The sequence below is a fragment of the Centruroides sculpturatus genome, unplaced genomic scaffold, assembly GCF_000671375.1.
Source record: "Centruroides sculpturatus isolate CEXI.00-Female unplaced genomic scaffold, Cexi_2.0 scaffold136, whole genome shotgun sequence".
Classification (NCBI taxonomy): domain Eukaryota; kingdom Metazoa; phylum Arthropoda; class Arachnida; order Scorpiones; family Buthidae; genus Centruroides; species Centruroides sculpturatus.
Genome location: NW_019384534.1, coordinates 590,482 through 608,756, shown reverse-complemented (window position 1 = coordinate 608,756; position 18,275 = coordinate 590,482). Strand labels below are relative to the sequence as shown.

General features: G+C 29.9%; 1 protein-coding gene and 1 long non-coding RNA gene across 3 annotated transcripts in view; one reads left to right on the top strand and one right to left on the bottom strand.

Moving 5' to 3' along the window:
* The window catches only part of LOC111623134 (sestrin-3-like), a 76,381-nt gene that overhangs the window by 30,597 nt on the left and 27,509 nt on the right, over positions 1-18,275 (bottom strand). For both annotated transcript variants that reach the window (XM_023365616.1, XM_023365617.1), the window contains one exon: positions 269-334. In XM_023365616.1, coding sequence (XP_023221384.1) covers positions 269-334 — 66 coding nt within the window. The remainder of the gene's footprint in view (positions 1-268; positions 335-18,275) is intronic.
* The window catches only part of LOC111623135, a 34,015-nt gene continuing 21,617 nt past the window's right edge, over positions 5,878-18,275 (top strand). Inside the window, exon 1 of the long non-coding RNA XR_002756395.1 lies at positions 5,878-7,832. This is a non-coding gene — a long non-coding RNA (uncharacterized LOC111623135). The remainder of the gene's footprint in view (positions 7,833-18,275) is intronic.

Here is an 18,275-nt window from a genome sequence, read left to right as displayed (position 1 = left end):
TATTGGTAAAAACATCGAAAAGAATTTGGCCAGAATCTAAATCCTGGTAGAATTTTGGTGCCGTTTAGAATTCCGAGGTCCTCCGACAGAATAACAAAGTATTGGCACGCGATGAGGTGGTATTCGTGGCACGAAAACGAAAACAATACTTCGCATTGCCGATGATTTAGACCCGCTTTTGCTTTATAAACGGTTAAGCTCTGATGTGACCAACTCATTGCAAAACGTTATAAATGGCGAGTTTTGTGAACGGTCGAAAGATTCTTACCTCTTTGGTTGGTATGAAAGAACTGGGTCCGATGGATACGGGTTTTGGCACCTTCACCCCTTTATTCTAGAAAGAAAGAAAGAAAAAAATAGAATAAAATATCATAATAGTTGCAATTTCTCTTATTACACAATTTTCCTGTGCCATTTGAACCATCCATAGAATGATTTGTTCCATAGATGATCTCGGGTACAAAGTTTGGCACAGGTTTATTGTTTAATTTGATGTTGGTCTCAGTGACATGCTGTTAAACTTGTCAAATATGTATCAATAGCTCTAATGTGGGTGATGATTAAGCTTAGCATACCCTATTGATTTGGGCACTATCTGTGGATTAATTTAAGCCCATTTGCTCAGTATGGCATGAACAGTTCAAACCTCACGTGAAAATTTGAATTATAATGTATGTAGCATGATCTTATATGGATGTAGAGAATTATTTTATGTATATCTTGAGCTGAATTAAAGAGAATTCGAATACATTATACAAGGACTATCCATATATTATAAATTAAGTTACTTCTTACCTTACTGTTAGAAAGGTCCAGATTTGGTCCTATATAAAATGCACTTTTTCCAACTAATTTACTCCCCTTCTTAAAGCTAAATTTATCTTAAATATGTCAAGATATGATTCTGTTTATATATATATTTCTTATTCTCCTCCTTTAAACTTTAATTTATCTTGAAGATTAAATTCTTTTTCTCTCCCCCATTATGAAATCTAACAATAGAATCTTAGTTTGCCAGATAAACTTTTATTTAGTTTTGCTTTTCTTCAATGTAAACTGTATTAATGCCACATAAATTTAAAAATGAGGGTGTAAAGGTAAATACAGCCAAACTTGCCACTCAGAAAAAAACAGCAACTTTTGGGGGCTAAACTGATGTACAATTGTGAGTTAGTCAAATGAAAAAATAACAAGTATAACTCTGAGAAACTTAAAAATACCTGAATTCAGATTAGATATTACTTGAATATCTCATAACAAACAACTTTGGACATAGATCAATGATCAGGAGAATGGAATGACACTTAAAACAAATGTCATTCAATCACAACCTTGGCATTTATCATACCTCAATTGGAATTAAACAGGGCTTTTATACATGTGAAAAAGCACATTTATAAGAGTTTATATAAGAAAAAAAATTCTAGAATTTATCTAAATCAAGCTAAACTCTGAAGAAATAATCCAGACTTGACTTAAATTAATGAAACAGATGCACACATCTGTTTGATGTTAGCACAGTACTTTACAGTGTGTGTATGATTAAAAGCAGGGATGCTCTAATCAAAATATACACAGCGACTTTAAATATTCTTTTAAGTGATTAAATAAATTCTAAAAGAGATTTATTCTTCTTTAATTACCTTTAACTGAAATTCAGAAGTTATTTTTCTCGTAGTCTCCCATTGTTAGGGATATGCAATATAAAATGAGACTGGTTAATGATGCTTTAATGTATAAATACGGGTTATTTTACAGTATAAGAATTGTGTATAGTAATTTCAATAACCCAATTTCATTTTATTCAAAAATATATTCATGAAATATCAAATTTTTCCTGAAAATTTTAAAAAATTCTTCATTAAATGTCAATTATTTTATAATTTAACTAAAATTTTTACTCCCAAAAATCGATCATCTAATTGCTCATGTTTTATATGAAAAAAACAATGAGATTCACTAACATTCACATTCAAATTACCAATTAAAATACAAAAAATAATAGAGAAATATTAATATATTTAGTAGATTGAATAATCAGAAGTATTGCAAAGAGGCACACACAAAAATTAAAAGGCTTAATTGTGAGAATCATACATTCTGTCAAGTTGACAGATTGAATAATCAGAAGTATTGCAAAGAGGCACACACAAAAATTAAAAGGCTTAATTGTGAGAATCATACATTCTGTCAAGTTGACAGCAGGCTGTGTCATGTTTATGGAGGTTATTCGTCACATAAATGTCCGCTTCCAAAAAAGTGCTTAAATCAAAAAATTTCAACACAAATTTAAAAATACATTTTCTAAAAATCTCACCTGAATCCACAAAATTTGATTGTAAGGATCAATCAGCAACAACGAGCAGCCGATTTCGCGACAACAGTAACTGAAACAAGGCATTTTGTTGTAAAAACTAGGCGATGCCATGGGTTCTTATAAAGAAATCCAATTCAAGTAACAAAATATGATACTACAAACGGAAAATTTCGAGTGATAAGTGTTATTTTTTATCTTTGCAAACAGTAATCTTCTCTATCTTAGCGAATAACAAGTGCGATATCTTTGTTTTCTCCGACTGTATCTCCTTTTTTTTATTATTACTTTTTTAAATTCCCTTGCTTTCTTCTATTTATAGAAAGGAAAGGTTGCTAGAAGAGTGTTTTGGCTATTTATTTTCATTTATCTGTTTTAAAAAGAACGGAAGGGGGAATAGTTAACGCTTCAGACTTCCGGTATTCGTTGCTGATTTTTGTCATTGCTGCGCGTTATTCTAAGTTCGATGACCGTATTTAACTACGATTATTTTTAATATTCATTTTAAAAATTATCAGTTTTTGATTGGAGTTAGCTCTTTTAATAAACAACAACGTTACATCACCAATTTATCCATAGAGATACGCGATTGTTACTATTAACACAGTTGCTAGCCGTTATGTGTATCGTTTTTTTAAGACATTATTGGCTAGATATATAGAGAAATTCAATTAATTACTCAAATTATATTTTTATATTCATAAAATGCGTAATGGCTCTAGATTTTACGTATTATACACAGCAAAACGTTAACGAATACAATCATTTCGGAAGCTGATCCAGGCAAAGTTTAATAAATTATTCATGTCGAACAATTAAATTGAGAATTTCGGGGATAAATTTTTTAAAAATGTGGTCGTTTTATCGGGTCAAAACAAAATTTAATTGAGGAAATAAGCAAAAATAGACATATTTTCTCCTATTTTTCTACTCTTCCCCGTTAATTTCTAGCAGTTTTATCCTCGCAGCTACATATATATAGGAACTATTTTTACTTAATTTTTATAATACAAGAAGAATTATTGCATTTATTTATGGTTTGCTCAACACAAATTATGTTAAAAATTATGAAGTATTAAACTGTTTAATTTCAGAGAAATGTATGAAATTTAGCTTAAAAAAATCTGTCGATTAAGATTATTACTTGCATCTATGAAATACAGAAGACTTATAATTTTAAGTGTTTAGTTCGTCTGGATAAAGTTAATAATTTTATAAATTATTCATAAAAATTTAAGAGTAAATGAAATTTAATATCATGAATATCTTTAAAATCGATATAATTATAGTTATGAGGCATCTATTAATGATGTTTTCAGTTTTTGAATCACATTTGACCACATTCCCTCCTTGTGTACAATGATACACTTTTGGCAAACTCCCGTCCCATTTAATTAAGTGTACAATAGTTCACGGTTTGATGAACTAGTACATGCAATAGTTCGCAGTTTCGTGGTTTGGTTTGGTTTGGTTTATTTGGTTACGACGACACAACACACGGATGATCTGCCAAGGGGAAGCTTCCCGAGGGAACTTTTAAGGGAAACTGGCCCCCATTTAGGTGTTACCAACGTAAAGAACACCCGAAAAACTACACGTAGCCAGCCCACTGGCGAGGCGCAAACCCACAACTAACTACTAGTGTTTAGTGATGTATCCACTCGTCCAACCAAATCGAGAAGGACCTGCAAAATCTGCGACTAAACCTCTGATGCCAAAACTATAGCCATGGACCGAAAAGAGTGAAAGACCATTATTAGTGCTGCCGAATTCCTGCAACACCTACAGCTACATATGGGCTCTGAAGATAACCCCATCTCAACGCTAGCTAAAGGATAAGAAAGAAAGAAAAAGATCCACTCGGCCACTGGTGAGCTTCACGGTTTAATGGACTCACTTGATATTGACGAAATTACTTTAAACAATTTCTGCATATATTTTCTAACTGGTAGTTTATTCCTATCACTAGGTTTAAAGAACAAATCTATTCGTACGCCAGAAGTCAACGTATACAATGCTTCGACTTCCCCTCCCAATCGTATACAATGATGCACTTCTTGTGATCCCATTCCTCCCTTAAACTGTACGCGTAATTAATGGACATCCATTGTAACATAATTTTCCATATTTAAAATAGTATAAATATCTTCAAATATTTTGAAACTAAGTACCTCAGCTCGAACAAGATCTAGTTTGGGGGTTTGAACCTTGTCACGTGATCCTTCCATTAACTAAACTATAATTAATGGAAGCAACTAACCATAGTTATCTATTGCTGACCACATTGAAAGTTACAATTTAAACCTGAAGAGGAATTTTAAATTATAGTTCACATTTACAACTCGCTCTAAATCAGGGCTTATTAAACTTTTTTTATTCACGACCCCATTTATGATTGTGATTTTTTCGCGACCAAAAGAAAAATATAAAATAAAGATATATACAAATTTTCAAAAACAATAATGATGTATTACCTTGTCTCTTGTGTTACAATGGAACAGAGACAACTGAATATACGGAAAAGTGACAACACTGCACTAGTTCATACTACAATCAGTGCTGCTGAATCATTGTCTCCCTGCACCAGAAGTGACACAAAGAGCAACTTACGAAACCTATGACACAAAGCTTGCCATTTTCAAACTCTCACAAATTATTTTCAATATTTTTCATTAAAATCTCGCGACCCCAAGATTTCGCTAAGCGACCCCAAATGGGGTCGCGACCCATAGTTTAAGAAGCCCTGCTCTAAATGGTCCAAAATTTGGATGAAAATCACTTTACCCAAAATAAAATTAGGCCTACATAAATGACTTTAATAAAGCAATAACAGTACTACTGCTCGTATAAAAACGGGCAATGCAATGAATAATTTAATTTATGACTCCGTATCAATTACATTAAGAAACTACAGTAATTTACTAGTAAAAAAGAACGAAGACTTTCATAGAAATCGCTTTCAAAATGTAGTATCTTATAATATTCTAACAATAACAGTTCTAAAGAAACACTTTAAATGCGATGCAATTTTATAAATTGAATCAGGAGAAAATCAACTGTATTTATCAACAGGAAATTATAAATAATGAGAATACAGCAGATAGGGGATGTACGAAAGAAAGAAAAAAGCCTTTTATATGAAATTTTTGTACGGTTCTATAATTTAAATCTCCAATAGGTCAATTGCAGAAGAATATCTCAAATTCTGCTTCGATATACCACAAGAAAATTTACTTTTTTACCCATTTCCCCCTTTAAATTCTTAACACAATGCAGGACAAAGAACCAAAAACAGTAATTATTACAGATATGGATCTTAATTTTGGATTTGTCATGTTAGCGAAGTTCCAATAATTTGTTTTCCCGTTGTAAAAATCCTCAATGGTATCTTCAGATACAGTACTCTTAAATAAAAAACATTTGAAAAGTCGAATACCTCTTATAATTATTATATAATTTGATTATATTAAATTTAATTAGCAATTTATATACAAAAATGTCGGACATTTTGTGATAAAAACAAAAATCAACCGAAGATATAAATAGCACTTTTAGTTCGTAGATAAAAGACGAATTTGATATATTATCAGTAAAAAAAAGGTTACAAATAGCTATATAAGTGATTACAGCAGCAAAACAAATTGGCACAGTTTGAAAAAACACCAGTTTTTTTTCCACATTCGTCCACACCCAACTTCAGGTGTAAGTAAACAAGGTAAAAATAGAAAGAAAATTAAAATGATGATCCACTTCTACAAAAACAATAATCAAGTAAAATAATTCCAAAAAAAAAATGCTCTTAACAATAAAACTAATTATATGTAAGAAAGATAAGACCATGTTTTGCAATGTGGAACTATTTTAAACCATGTAAAATAATTGAAAAATTATGAAAGTGCCGAGTGTTATTAATAGAAATACTGTTTATCAACTAACTTTCGCACCTTGCAGCAGCGATATAAGTGCTTAAAACTAAGAAATTTTTACTCGAATTAACAAAAATTTTAAAACCAAGATGTTCCTCGACACGTACTCGTTAGTAACAAATAAAAAAGAATTACACGTAACGACTGTAATTTACATGAATAACAGAAAATGAGCTTGAGGTAAAGCTCACGTTGCAACTACTTTATTTTCAACTTATCTAAAAACAATGCTTGTTTACCGGGACGTAGCCAGAAAGACGTTGTTTTCCGGATGTTTTCGTTGATTTTTTTTGACAGGTATCTATAAATATTTACTTGAAAATTAGTATCTAAATGATGATAGTCACAATGACTTTTTCGAAGCGGTTAATCGCGATGTCCTTGATTACTGTACCTTGTAAACTGCGCCATATCAATATCATAAAGTACTTCACCAGATCCAGGTAAAATAATAAAATTTAATGTTTTTAACTGTTAAAAATAGATTAATATAATAAAGATTTCAGTCTGGTGATTGTTCCATTAACTGGAGGGTTAATTTAATCAGAGATAGTTAAAGTTATGCATGACTTTCAATAGAGTGAAGTTGTTTAGAATGAGTCATTTCGCAACATTCTATTCCCTTTAAAAAAATTTATGATTAATTTGTCAGTTACTCCATATATATATATATATATATATATATATATGGAGCGCACAGCTTCCGAAACACTAATTCACACTCAAATTATAAGAAAGGTATGCTTTATTGAAGTCAATATTTTAGATGAATTAATCAATGCTACTTTAACAGTGGTGAAGTTTAAATAATACTAACATTTTCAACCTTATTAATGGACCATCTTCAGGTGTGGGAAGTTGAAATTGAGAGCTCATTCACAGGGTCAAAAACATTAACAATGGGTGAAGTTTAAATAGTGCTAAAGGTACATTGATTAATTCAACTGAGTAATCACAATGGCTAGTTCACTTATCACAAATATTTTGAAAATCTTTAGAACTTAACTACTTTTGAGCATCTCTCGCTCATGCTTTAGGAGTTATTGAGCCTGTAAAAGTGGGCCAGATTAGCATGAAAGCATTTCAGCTTTAAATAAGGAAATATTAACTTCAATAAAGCATATTTTTCTTATAATTAAGGAACTATTAATGAAACTTCAAAAATTTATGGGTTTGCAGGTTACTTAAGTTCTACGAATGATGATTTAATATTTAAAATGGACTCTAATTCAGTTAATGATATGAATATTTTTGTAAAATATATCCAGATATGGTAATAATTAGAGCAGATCTGTATCTATGATAAGACAATATCTATTTTTATCTACATTACATCTCTTGTACTTAACTATAAAAGAAAATCTTAAGTTGACCAACATTTATCTGAATTATCTTAGGTTAAAGTTTACTAAACAACATGTTAAAAGGATTTAGAAAAACATTATGATGGAAAGTTTTAATAGTAAATAAACCTTCACTACACTTCACTACAAAAGGAAACACTGATTCACTCATGTATTTTCAGTAGCAGGTTGGTTATTTGTGATTTAGCACATTGTTCTGGTAAGGAAGTGAGGTCGACTCTAACTCAGGTATAGTATCATTGTCATCATCTCATTTTCATTAACAAATTTCTTCTTTTTCATTATATCCTTAATTACAATTTTGTCAACTTTAGTCTTTTGTCTTCTAGTAACATAGAAAATGACAAATGAAAATTGTATTCCATATAAGCTTAGAAGTATAATACTCATACTTGTAAGCTTATATAAGCATTACTTGTTCTTATAGAAACAAACTTTATTTTAATTGAGGGGAAAATAATCTAGAAAAATAATCAAAATTTAAACCTGCAATGCTCATAGAAAGCCTATAAATAATTATATTTAAATGGTGTTTAACATATTATGGTAAATATTTTATATTGTACAATATTTACAGCAAAGTAAGTTATGTAATTGCAAAAATTTTATTGTTTTTTATTATAAACATAAAAATACTTGTAAAATTTCAAAATATCAATACAAATGTTAAAATGATTGATCATTGTCATAGATGTAATAAGTTTAGACAAATACAAATTTTCTTTCACTTATCTGTCTTCTAAGCTTCAGTAATCAGCACTATCATTATTTTTCCAAGAAAGACAAGCACCATTACCAGAGTATACAGTAGCTGCTGAGTGCAATTACTCTAAATAAATATACTCTGCTGTTACTACTGTATAAAAGGAACAATTTAAATAGATAATGAGTTCCAATAATCGATAAAAATAACCGTCCACAGCATATGTCACTAACAATTTCTCTCTCTCCTTCTCTTCTACCTGCAGGTGCCAATAGAGCTTTTTTGATATGCATTATGTTCAGCTAGACCCAACAGCTGACATTGATATTTCTTTTGATAGAGTGCAACTGATATAGTATCACAGATTAAGGTTGATTTCACAGATATTAATTAATTAATTCTGATTCATTGTGTTCTTGCATATTATTTTTCAAAGCACTGTCTTCGACAACAGTTAATGTTTAATCAAAGTTAGAAATGCCAGCAATATAAATTACCTTATTGCAACAAGCAATAAAACAATGTTTAAAGAATTGAAAACAAGGCTGAAAGCATAAAAAGACAGTTTAAAAGTGCCTATTTATCTGAAGATAACAATAACTGTAACCCAAACTCTGATTACAATAAACGGATTCAATTGTAATTCTTAATTTATATTTCGTAATAAATTCAGTTCTCTATATTATTTTGTTTTTTTCTCATGTTATCATCTAAATTATAAATATTAACATTATTATTATTATACCTAATTGATATTACAAAATTCATTCCCTTGTTATAATAAACAAAGTAGATTAGCAGTGTCTTACATAATTTAGGGAGGAAGACTCAAACAATGATTGGAGAGAAGAGGTCAAATGACAAATTATGTTTAGACCCTATGTAATACTTCAATGTCCCCAAAGGATAAGTTCTGACTGTCCTTGATTACTCTTAGATATGTTCTAATAAGTAAATAAACTATCAGTTATTACTTGCACAAATTAAAATTATCAATGAAATATTTATCATTTTCAGTAAACATGTTTGTTAATATATAACTGAATTTATGAAAATAAAAATCAAAAACATGAATGTGAATCAATATTTTAGACATAACAAAATCTTACACATACAAATTAATTAAAATTACATATGAAGTTTTTCAAACTTTTAATTTTGAAAATTGAAAATTATGTTAATCAACTTGTTGGAGTGATATTCATGAAAATTAAGACTGAAGATAAGTTTAATTTGTTCAAAAACATTTAAGTTTTAAAATAAACCAACTCTTAAAACTTTCTTTTGATTAAAAAAGTATTGACAATAAATTATTTTCTATAGAAATATAATCAAAATTTTAGACACTGAAAACATTGATCAGAGATCTGACTTAAAAAATACAAATTAGAATTTCTGCCGATGCTTTAAAAAACTTCAGATGAGCAGGAATTCAAAACAGAGTGGATTTATAATAGTTTTATTCCAGAAAGAATTTATTCAAAAAAGTAATATTCCTAATTTTTGTCTTAGCTTACAAATAATTATATTTTCATCTTGGATTAGTTTAATCTCCCTAAGGAAACCTAAGGAAAAAAATTCCTCATTAACACTTATCAATGTTGTCTTTAATAAAGACATCTGGCTGACATTAAACTGAGAACAGTATTGTGCTCCTGTATTTCTATTGTTTAGAGGCTGAGATTAGTGGATAGCTGAGATGGGAATATACCTGCATGTCAGAGTAAACAGGCAGTCCTTGACTTTTGGATGCAATGTGTTCCTAAAATAAGTACAAAAGTCCAAAAGTCAACTGTGTAATAGAATTGTATGATGTAAAGGACATTCTGTTCCCAAAGAACTACAAATAAAAACTATAAAATTTCTTAAGGTAGAAAAAAAAAAAAAAAAAAAACTAGCTGGTTTCATCAGTTAATAACTTGGCTAAATAATATACCAAATACATTTAATTAGCCAAGTTATTGACTGATGAAATCAGTGGTATCATTTAAATAATTTATAATTTGGAGTTAGTTTTCTGTGTAACTGAAAACAGCAGTTAATAGTGACAAAATAGTTCCATAATTGATAATTGAAGTAACAACCGAAAACAGGTCTTTTTTTTGTAGGCTAGTCAGAAACTGGCAGAAAGCATCACTGCATGATACAATAGCTTTAAATTTTTGCTTGTTGACTGAAAAATATATGAAAATGCAAATTTACCATATAAAAAGTGAGAAAAGTACCAAAAGTATGTTATATAGAAGAACAAGTTGTCCAAAAGACAAATGTCTGCAGTCAAGCATCACCTGTAGTATGAAATCTCCACTTTCCTCCTCAAATATTTATGAATTGAATTAATGATTTTATAAAAAATAAATATATTTTAAAATATTTTTTAACTTGAATTAAAACTGATTTTTTTCCCAATATAGTTCTTTTTTTTACTAACCACGGAGTTTGTCTTTTGTTAATTTGCTTTATATACTGGATTTACAGGATAGTATAATATTTAAATTTGCAAGTTTCAATTTTATTTTATCAATAGTTTCCAAAATATATCATTTACAAGGGAATCTTAGATTCATATTTACTTTCTTAACTAGAATTTTGGTTGATTTATTTCTATTCAAGGAAAATCACTAATATAAAGTAATTTTTAGTTTGTTCTGTCTCATTTTATTTTTAGAAAATTTTAAATTTAACTATAATACTTTTAAATGAAAGAAAACACAACAACAAAAATATTTAAAAATAGAACAAGAGAGAGATAGATAATTTATCCTATTTTAGGTTGAAATATAGTTAAGACACAAGATAAAGGCAATAATGACAAAAATTACACTAACACGAATTTGAGTTGTCTCCTATTAATTCCTCTTTTGTAACTTAAGTTGACAAGTAGTATAAAGTGGGCTGTTGAGAGGGGGAAGCTGGGAATTTTTCTTTAGTGATTTCTAGCTCCAAGAGTCAATCAAATACTGTTGGGATGAATTGGATTGCCAGGTTCAGGCTGGAATCAACACATTCCAATATTGTGGAAAATCTGAGAGATGCATTGAAGACAAAATGGCAAAACTTTACTGATAAGACATACAATGATTGGTAAAAAGTACAACTAAGAGGATCAACACCATTATAAAAGCAAAACGTGAACATACAGAATATTAAACTACATACAGGGCAAATGTTTGTAATAGAGTATAGTATTTAACAACTTTTTGGTAGATAGTATATATTTCCAATAAATATATTTTTCAATTATTAAAAATTCTTCCAAAATCTAGATTTTGTGCTAGCATATACATAATCACATGCATTAGAAATCATTGTTTGTCTTAGAACTAGAACATAGATATTTCTGCTCATAAAATTTGGGCACGGAATTCTGTAGCAGCAGATGGATATTTATCACACAGAAATCAGTGGATACACTTTGTGTGTTTCATTCAGAGATGAATTTGACAATAAAATTTCTGCATGTAGAGGCCATGTGTTTGCTCTAATCTCATCCCTTATATTGTCAAGTTCTATGTTAAAATTATTCTCTTGAAAAATATCAGTCTGTGTTTCTGTCCTTAGATATAAAACAAGCAATAATTAAGCATATAAGCAATAAGAATAAAAATAGTTGAGAAATTTCTCTAGCCAAGTAACATTGTATTTATTTACTTTTATTGTTTGTGTAGTCTGGTTTCTGAACGAATATACTTAAAAAAACACAATTTTTCAGTCCAGTTTAAACAAACTTCAATTATATTACTATACTACTGAATCAAAACGTGTTATTTTCCATTTATTTTTAATTATTTACTTTAATCTAATTCAAACTTCATAATTGGAAACTATATATCAGTATTTCTTTAGTGCAAATTTTTCAGAAACTTTGTTGGACTCCAAATTCTCCATATCAAGTTTCTGAAAAATTTGCACTAAAGAAATACTGATATATAGTTTCTTTTGTATATAAATTTGATACTGTATTCCATTTCTCAAAAATTGTTTTGAAGATATTTTTCAGAACAGTTTTGGTTGTATCATTTTATAGAAAAGAACCTTTACAAAAACTAAACTTTTTGTAGGGTTTTATGCATTTTCTACAATACAATTCAAACTCAAAAGAAAATATATAGCAAATTTAAAATTCTATTTGATGACTACATTGTCTATATCTATAAAGGGCCATTTTCAAGCTTTTCTGAAATATCCAGTTTCTTTGTTACCTATCAAATTACATAAAAATTTTTTTATGTAATTTGATAGGTAACAAAGTTTAGTTTTTCCATAGTTAATATTTGGACACAAATTACATTTAAATTATTATAGCAACAAATATTATTGTTTGTTCATTCTACGATTATAGGACAAATACCACAAGACACTGATTTCAAGATATGCACAGCATTTGTAGAGGATATAGTGATTGAATGCACTATCCAAAAATGATTTAGAAAATTTTCATGAGATCACAGCACATTTTCAAATCTTTCATCAATGACAACAAGCTACTACTGATGACAAATATTATACATTGAATCAGGAGTTTGCATACAGACTTAATAGCAATAAAAGCATTTATAACAGGGAAAATAATCAAACAGCAAATAAATTCCAACTGAATTTGGACAGACGATAAACTTTAATCACTGTGCTTGTCATTGCTTTCGTATAATAATAAAAAGCCATAAAACAAACATCACGAGAAACTTCTTTGCAGCAAGAAAGGTTAACACTTACGTTTAATTAATGCAAATGGTTTTTGTCATTTTAAATTACCATTGACCATTTTATGTCACAGTTTAGTTGATTTAAACATGAGACGACAATTTTGAACTGGTTATTGACACTCAAAAAATAGTTTCTTTATAGCAATACCAAACAATTATTTTATTGATCATCATCTAATGAATCTGTGCCAGATGCATTGGAGCTTGAAAGTTACCAACAAACTATATTTCTTGAAACATGTTGCATAATAACTGATATAATCTTCATTTCAAATACCTACCTCAGCCAAACAATTGTAAGAGGTTACTTGGCACAAATGTAGCCAATTCATGATGTGTTTTTCAAAAATAGCTAGCACTGGTTAATTGTAAAGACGGTCTCCTTTGCAATATATAATGCAATTACTCATGTGAGTGACTCAGGATAAGCTCCAGAGCTTTGGGTTAGAAAATTCTATCTCCACCAAATTCTACACACACATCACCCAATCATCTTATCTTATTGCCAGATAATCATACAAACAGCTAAAAATTTTGAAACTACCCAAACTAAAAATTAAGTTGAACAAAGTTTCTTACTTCTCAATGGAATATTGAATATGAGATTTAATTTTTAAAATAAAATGTTTATTGCTAACTGTTTAAATAAATCACCAACAACCCTGATTTTTAATAGTCAGATAACTACATTCCAGATTTTTGTACTAAATAGTCTAATTATTTAGTAATTTTAGCTCAATAATAGTCCAAAACTCCAGAGTATATAGTTATTTGAATAATCCTGGTTTAATTTTAATTCTTAAGGAGACAAAATCCGTTTTGGTCACTTGATAACAGAATTCATTCAGTTTTATTTCCTTAAGTAGGGGAGTAGAGAAGTTTTATCTTTATTTTTAAATGCATAGGGAAAGGAAATCAAGTGGAAGGAGAAAAATCAACTGTTTTAAAGGTTATATTAATCAAACAATTAGCACTAATAATTAATTTAAAATGGTTCTCTTGTATTTAATATGATTAATGCTTGAATTTAATGTTTATGTATATTTTAAACATTTAGTTCTATAATTTAAAAATTATTACTGTATTTTAATTAATGATTCATACTATCATATAAACTATTACAAATGAACACTAACAAACAGGAATGCTGTTTGCATCGTATTGTGACACTTAAGTTAGAACCTGGTTGGTTGAAAAGGTTTCATTTACAGTCATGAGTTTTAAGGAAAACTTAATTGGTTGAACAAATCAAAGTTTGATAAAAGTTGAGATAATTTCAATCCCTAATGAACTGATTGAACAGACACTGAAAAAGCATAAACTGGTAGTTCATATGCCAATGTGAATGTAGCTTCACAATTGTATGTTTGTTTTGACAACACAATCGTTAAGTAGAATTTAACCCTTTGAAATTTAAATGAACAAAAGCATTTGAACAACACTTGTTTATGACTTACTGCCAACATAAACCATAAAACGGTGCTTAATTCAACTTTTATGTCTTTCACTAACGTTTTCGAACCTTTGGTTCTTCTTCAGGTGAAAAAACGGGCAACATTCGATTGAGCTGATCTTTTTTGAAAGAATTCTGAAATGGAATATCGTCAGAAACCCGTGCAATCGTCATCATCATTTGTGCATGCGCCGTTGTGAGCCTAACTTTCATCTTGTCATGTGTCATATACCACGGTTTGCCACGCAGTAGGGTCATGTGACCGAGGCAATATAAAGTAGTGGCATTTAGCACCTTGGTTAAAAGGGCTTACACCCACTCTTCGACATCGCATGCATTTGAAACAGAAACCAACACACTTAAGAGTATTGTTGAACGCCATGGGTATGGTAAACTGATAACTATCTTAGCCAAGAAAATGCTTCATCCCCAATGAGCAGAACGTCTGGAAATGCAAGAGAAAGAACCTAAGGACAGAGTTTCTATCACTTAAAATCCGTATCTAGAGAAACTATATACCGAGATCGCTAGGAAAAGACAAGTTTCCATCGTATTTAGATGTCCTACAATATTTCGACTGCTTAGTAATGCGAAAGATACTCCGCAACAAGACACGTTGGCTGGAGTATACACCATCCATAGGGATCGCAGATGTGATGAAGACTTAATATATGTCGGCTCCGCGAAGAGATCTTTAGGAGTGAGGCTTAAAGAGCATAAAGTGGACATCCTCCACAAGAGGCCTACAACCATCTTAGCACAGTACGCCATGGACCCTGAGATACAACCTGTATTTAATCAAGCCAGGATAATATACACCATGCACCAGACACACCATTTGCATTTGATGGAAGTGATTTATATACACAAAGCAGCTCAGGGTAACAATTGCATCAACAGTAAAGATGAAATAGCCTTATCAGTAGCGTGGCAAACCCTGGTATATGACACATGATGAGAAGAAAGTTAGGCTCACAATGGCACATACGCAAATGATAATGACAATTGCACGGGTTTCCGACAATATTCCATTTCAGAATTCTTTCGAAAAAGATCAACTCAATCACATGTAAATTGGTTTGCCCGTTTTTTTCACCTGAAGAACCAAAGGTTCAAAAACATTAATGAAAGACGTAAAAGTTGAATTAAGCACTGTTTTTGGTTTATGTTGGAAGCAAGTTTTAGAAGTTACGATGTGTTGTGGATGTAATATTGTTCACTTGTTTATGATTTTGGAAGCTAAGCTGATTATCTGAAAATGTCAATTAAAATGTAAGAGAAATAAAAAATTCAAAAAAGCAATTTACAAATCTTATCTGAAATTATATATTAGTGCAATTTAGTCATTATGCTATTTTATATTCATCAAAGAAGATTACAAAAGTTCTTTAACTAAAACAGGACAACATTCTACAAATTTTATATTTTTTCCTGATTTTGATTAATCTTGTAGTAGTTAACATTTGAATTAAAATATTTACATGCTAAATTAAATATTTTAACTTTATACAAATAGTAAGCCACTGCTTTTATAGCCTAACTATTCCTGGAAAAATAAATGAACTGTGAACCATCATACTTCCAATAAACTTAGTGTTATAAACTGAACTTATGTTCTTGTAAATACAGTTCTGACTCCATAATTTTACAAAGATATAGCCAACTAAAAATAATATTTTTAAATACTATCAAATGGATTATTCTCCAGATAGTGGGTATTTAACTATGTTTGATCTTCAGTCAAAACAGTCAATTATTGATAGGATAGTATATATAGCTGCTGTTGTTATTTTATCTACACAAATGATTTCTGTTTCAAAATACAAATACATCTAATTTTAATTTTACATGATAGATTAGTTCCTGAAAATTCGTGTAAAAAAAAAACATTGTATATATGGAAAATTAGAAGATTGGTTACGAACCTAAGAAATCAACAATAATAATGAAATAAATGTATAAAATTTTATTTCATATACATTGCACATAAAAACATAAATTTCATTTGAAAAACAAAAAAACAAAATTAATGAATGTAAAAATTGGGCAGAATATGCAATGTGTTTATTGTCACTTTCTGACAATAAACACATACATTTGCACACTATTGCAATATCACTGCTATCACTAAAAATGCTTTGGTTATTGTGTTCTTTGTCCACAGGTGAAATTCTTTCTGTGAACTCCTGAATAATCTTAGCAGTAATGTCCTGTGGTGTTGACATTAGTGATTTTATGAATAAATTTGGTTATTAATGGCTTGGTTCATATTGTATCTAGGCCTTTATATAATTCTTTATAAGACAACATTAACAATTTCAGATCGCATTAAAACTTAATAATTTTGATTTTTAATTATTAATTAATAATTTAGTAATTACAGGATAAATAATTTAGATCAAGATGGTGCCTAATGCCTCCCACATTGAAACTCTAAAGCTCATTCCTCGTTAGGATCATACTTGACAAAATGATTACCCAATTTGTTAGCTAGATCAAGACCACCTTTAATTTACATTTTTTATATGCAAATTATTTGATTTTTTATAAAAATGTGTTTTGCAAAAAATTATGTTAATTCATATAAAACCTTTTAATAAACTATTAAAAAGGTTCAATATGTTGATCAATTTCATCATAGTCATCTGCAATAGATACAAAAAGTTCAAAGATAATTGGGCACATTCTAGTATGCATCAAGCAGTGCATGATTTACTAAATTGAATTCCAATATTCACCAACAAGATCATCAGTGCAGCAACTGATGCACATTGAACCTGTTTGGCCTTGGGTATAGTCAGCTCTGATTAAGCAATATGGTGTGAGAACTTGGGCTATTGTAAATTAAACAATTTTAATCTTATTTTTTTGTTCAAATTATTTCATTTCACAAATATAGTAAAGGAACTTCATAAGATTTTCCCACTGATAACACTTCCTCTGTGAGTGACACAGCTTCCCAAAAAAAAACTACTCATCGAGGAAAATGAAAAAATTTGTGGATTGGAGCAACTGCCAACTTTACCAAATAGGGCATTAGAGTGGCAGGGGGGATAACCCCAAATAAAAAGCAAAAGGACACATGACAAGTAAGAGTTCACCTGCCTAATTTTTGTGTGTTAACCTCCTCACTGTCCTTGACCACTGCTCTTCCCAAACTCCTGTCAATTTTTCCACTGGACTTTTGCCATTCCACTTGATGAACAAGGATCTGAACTTTACCCTGGAATCAAAATTCATCCAGACTAAACCTTCCCTCCTTGAGATGTCAACAATCAACAACACTAACCATCCAGGTATTTATCAACCTGCATCCAAAATTGTAAATGTTCTCTCTCATTTCAGCACACTTTTAGGATTAGCCTCTCCCAATAATTCTATTCCCTTTGTAAATTTTTATAAACTTGAAAAATATTTGTTGTTTAATGGTTAAATGTGTAGTGAGTGCATTATTTCCGGTGTGCTGTCTCTCAATTCCCTCATCCATCCTGAGCTCATTCATTCCCTCATATGCAACTGTTCACACAATACATATACATATGCAGAAGTAATGGTCACAATGGCCACCTCCACAGTTATATTATTAACACCATTTTTACCACTTATCTGTATTAACACAAAGTTATTTTGACAAAGTAAGCAATAAGATAATATAGTACTGTTTGCTTTTGTCATCTTGTTAGGTTACCAGAGTTTCTGGTAAAAGCTTCTTAAACTGTTCATTTGTGCATCAGTTGTGGAGGAGACTGATGCACACTGGAATATACCCATTGTTTTAAAAATTATTTAAAAAAAACTAAGGTACAAAA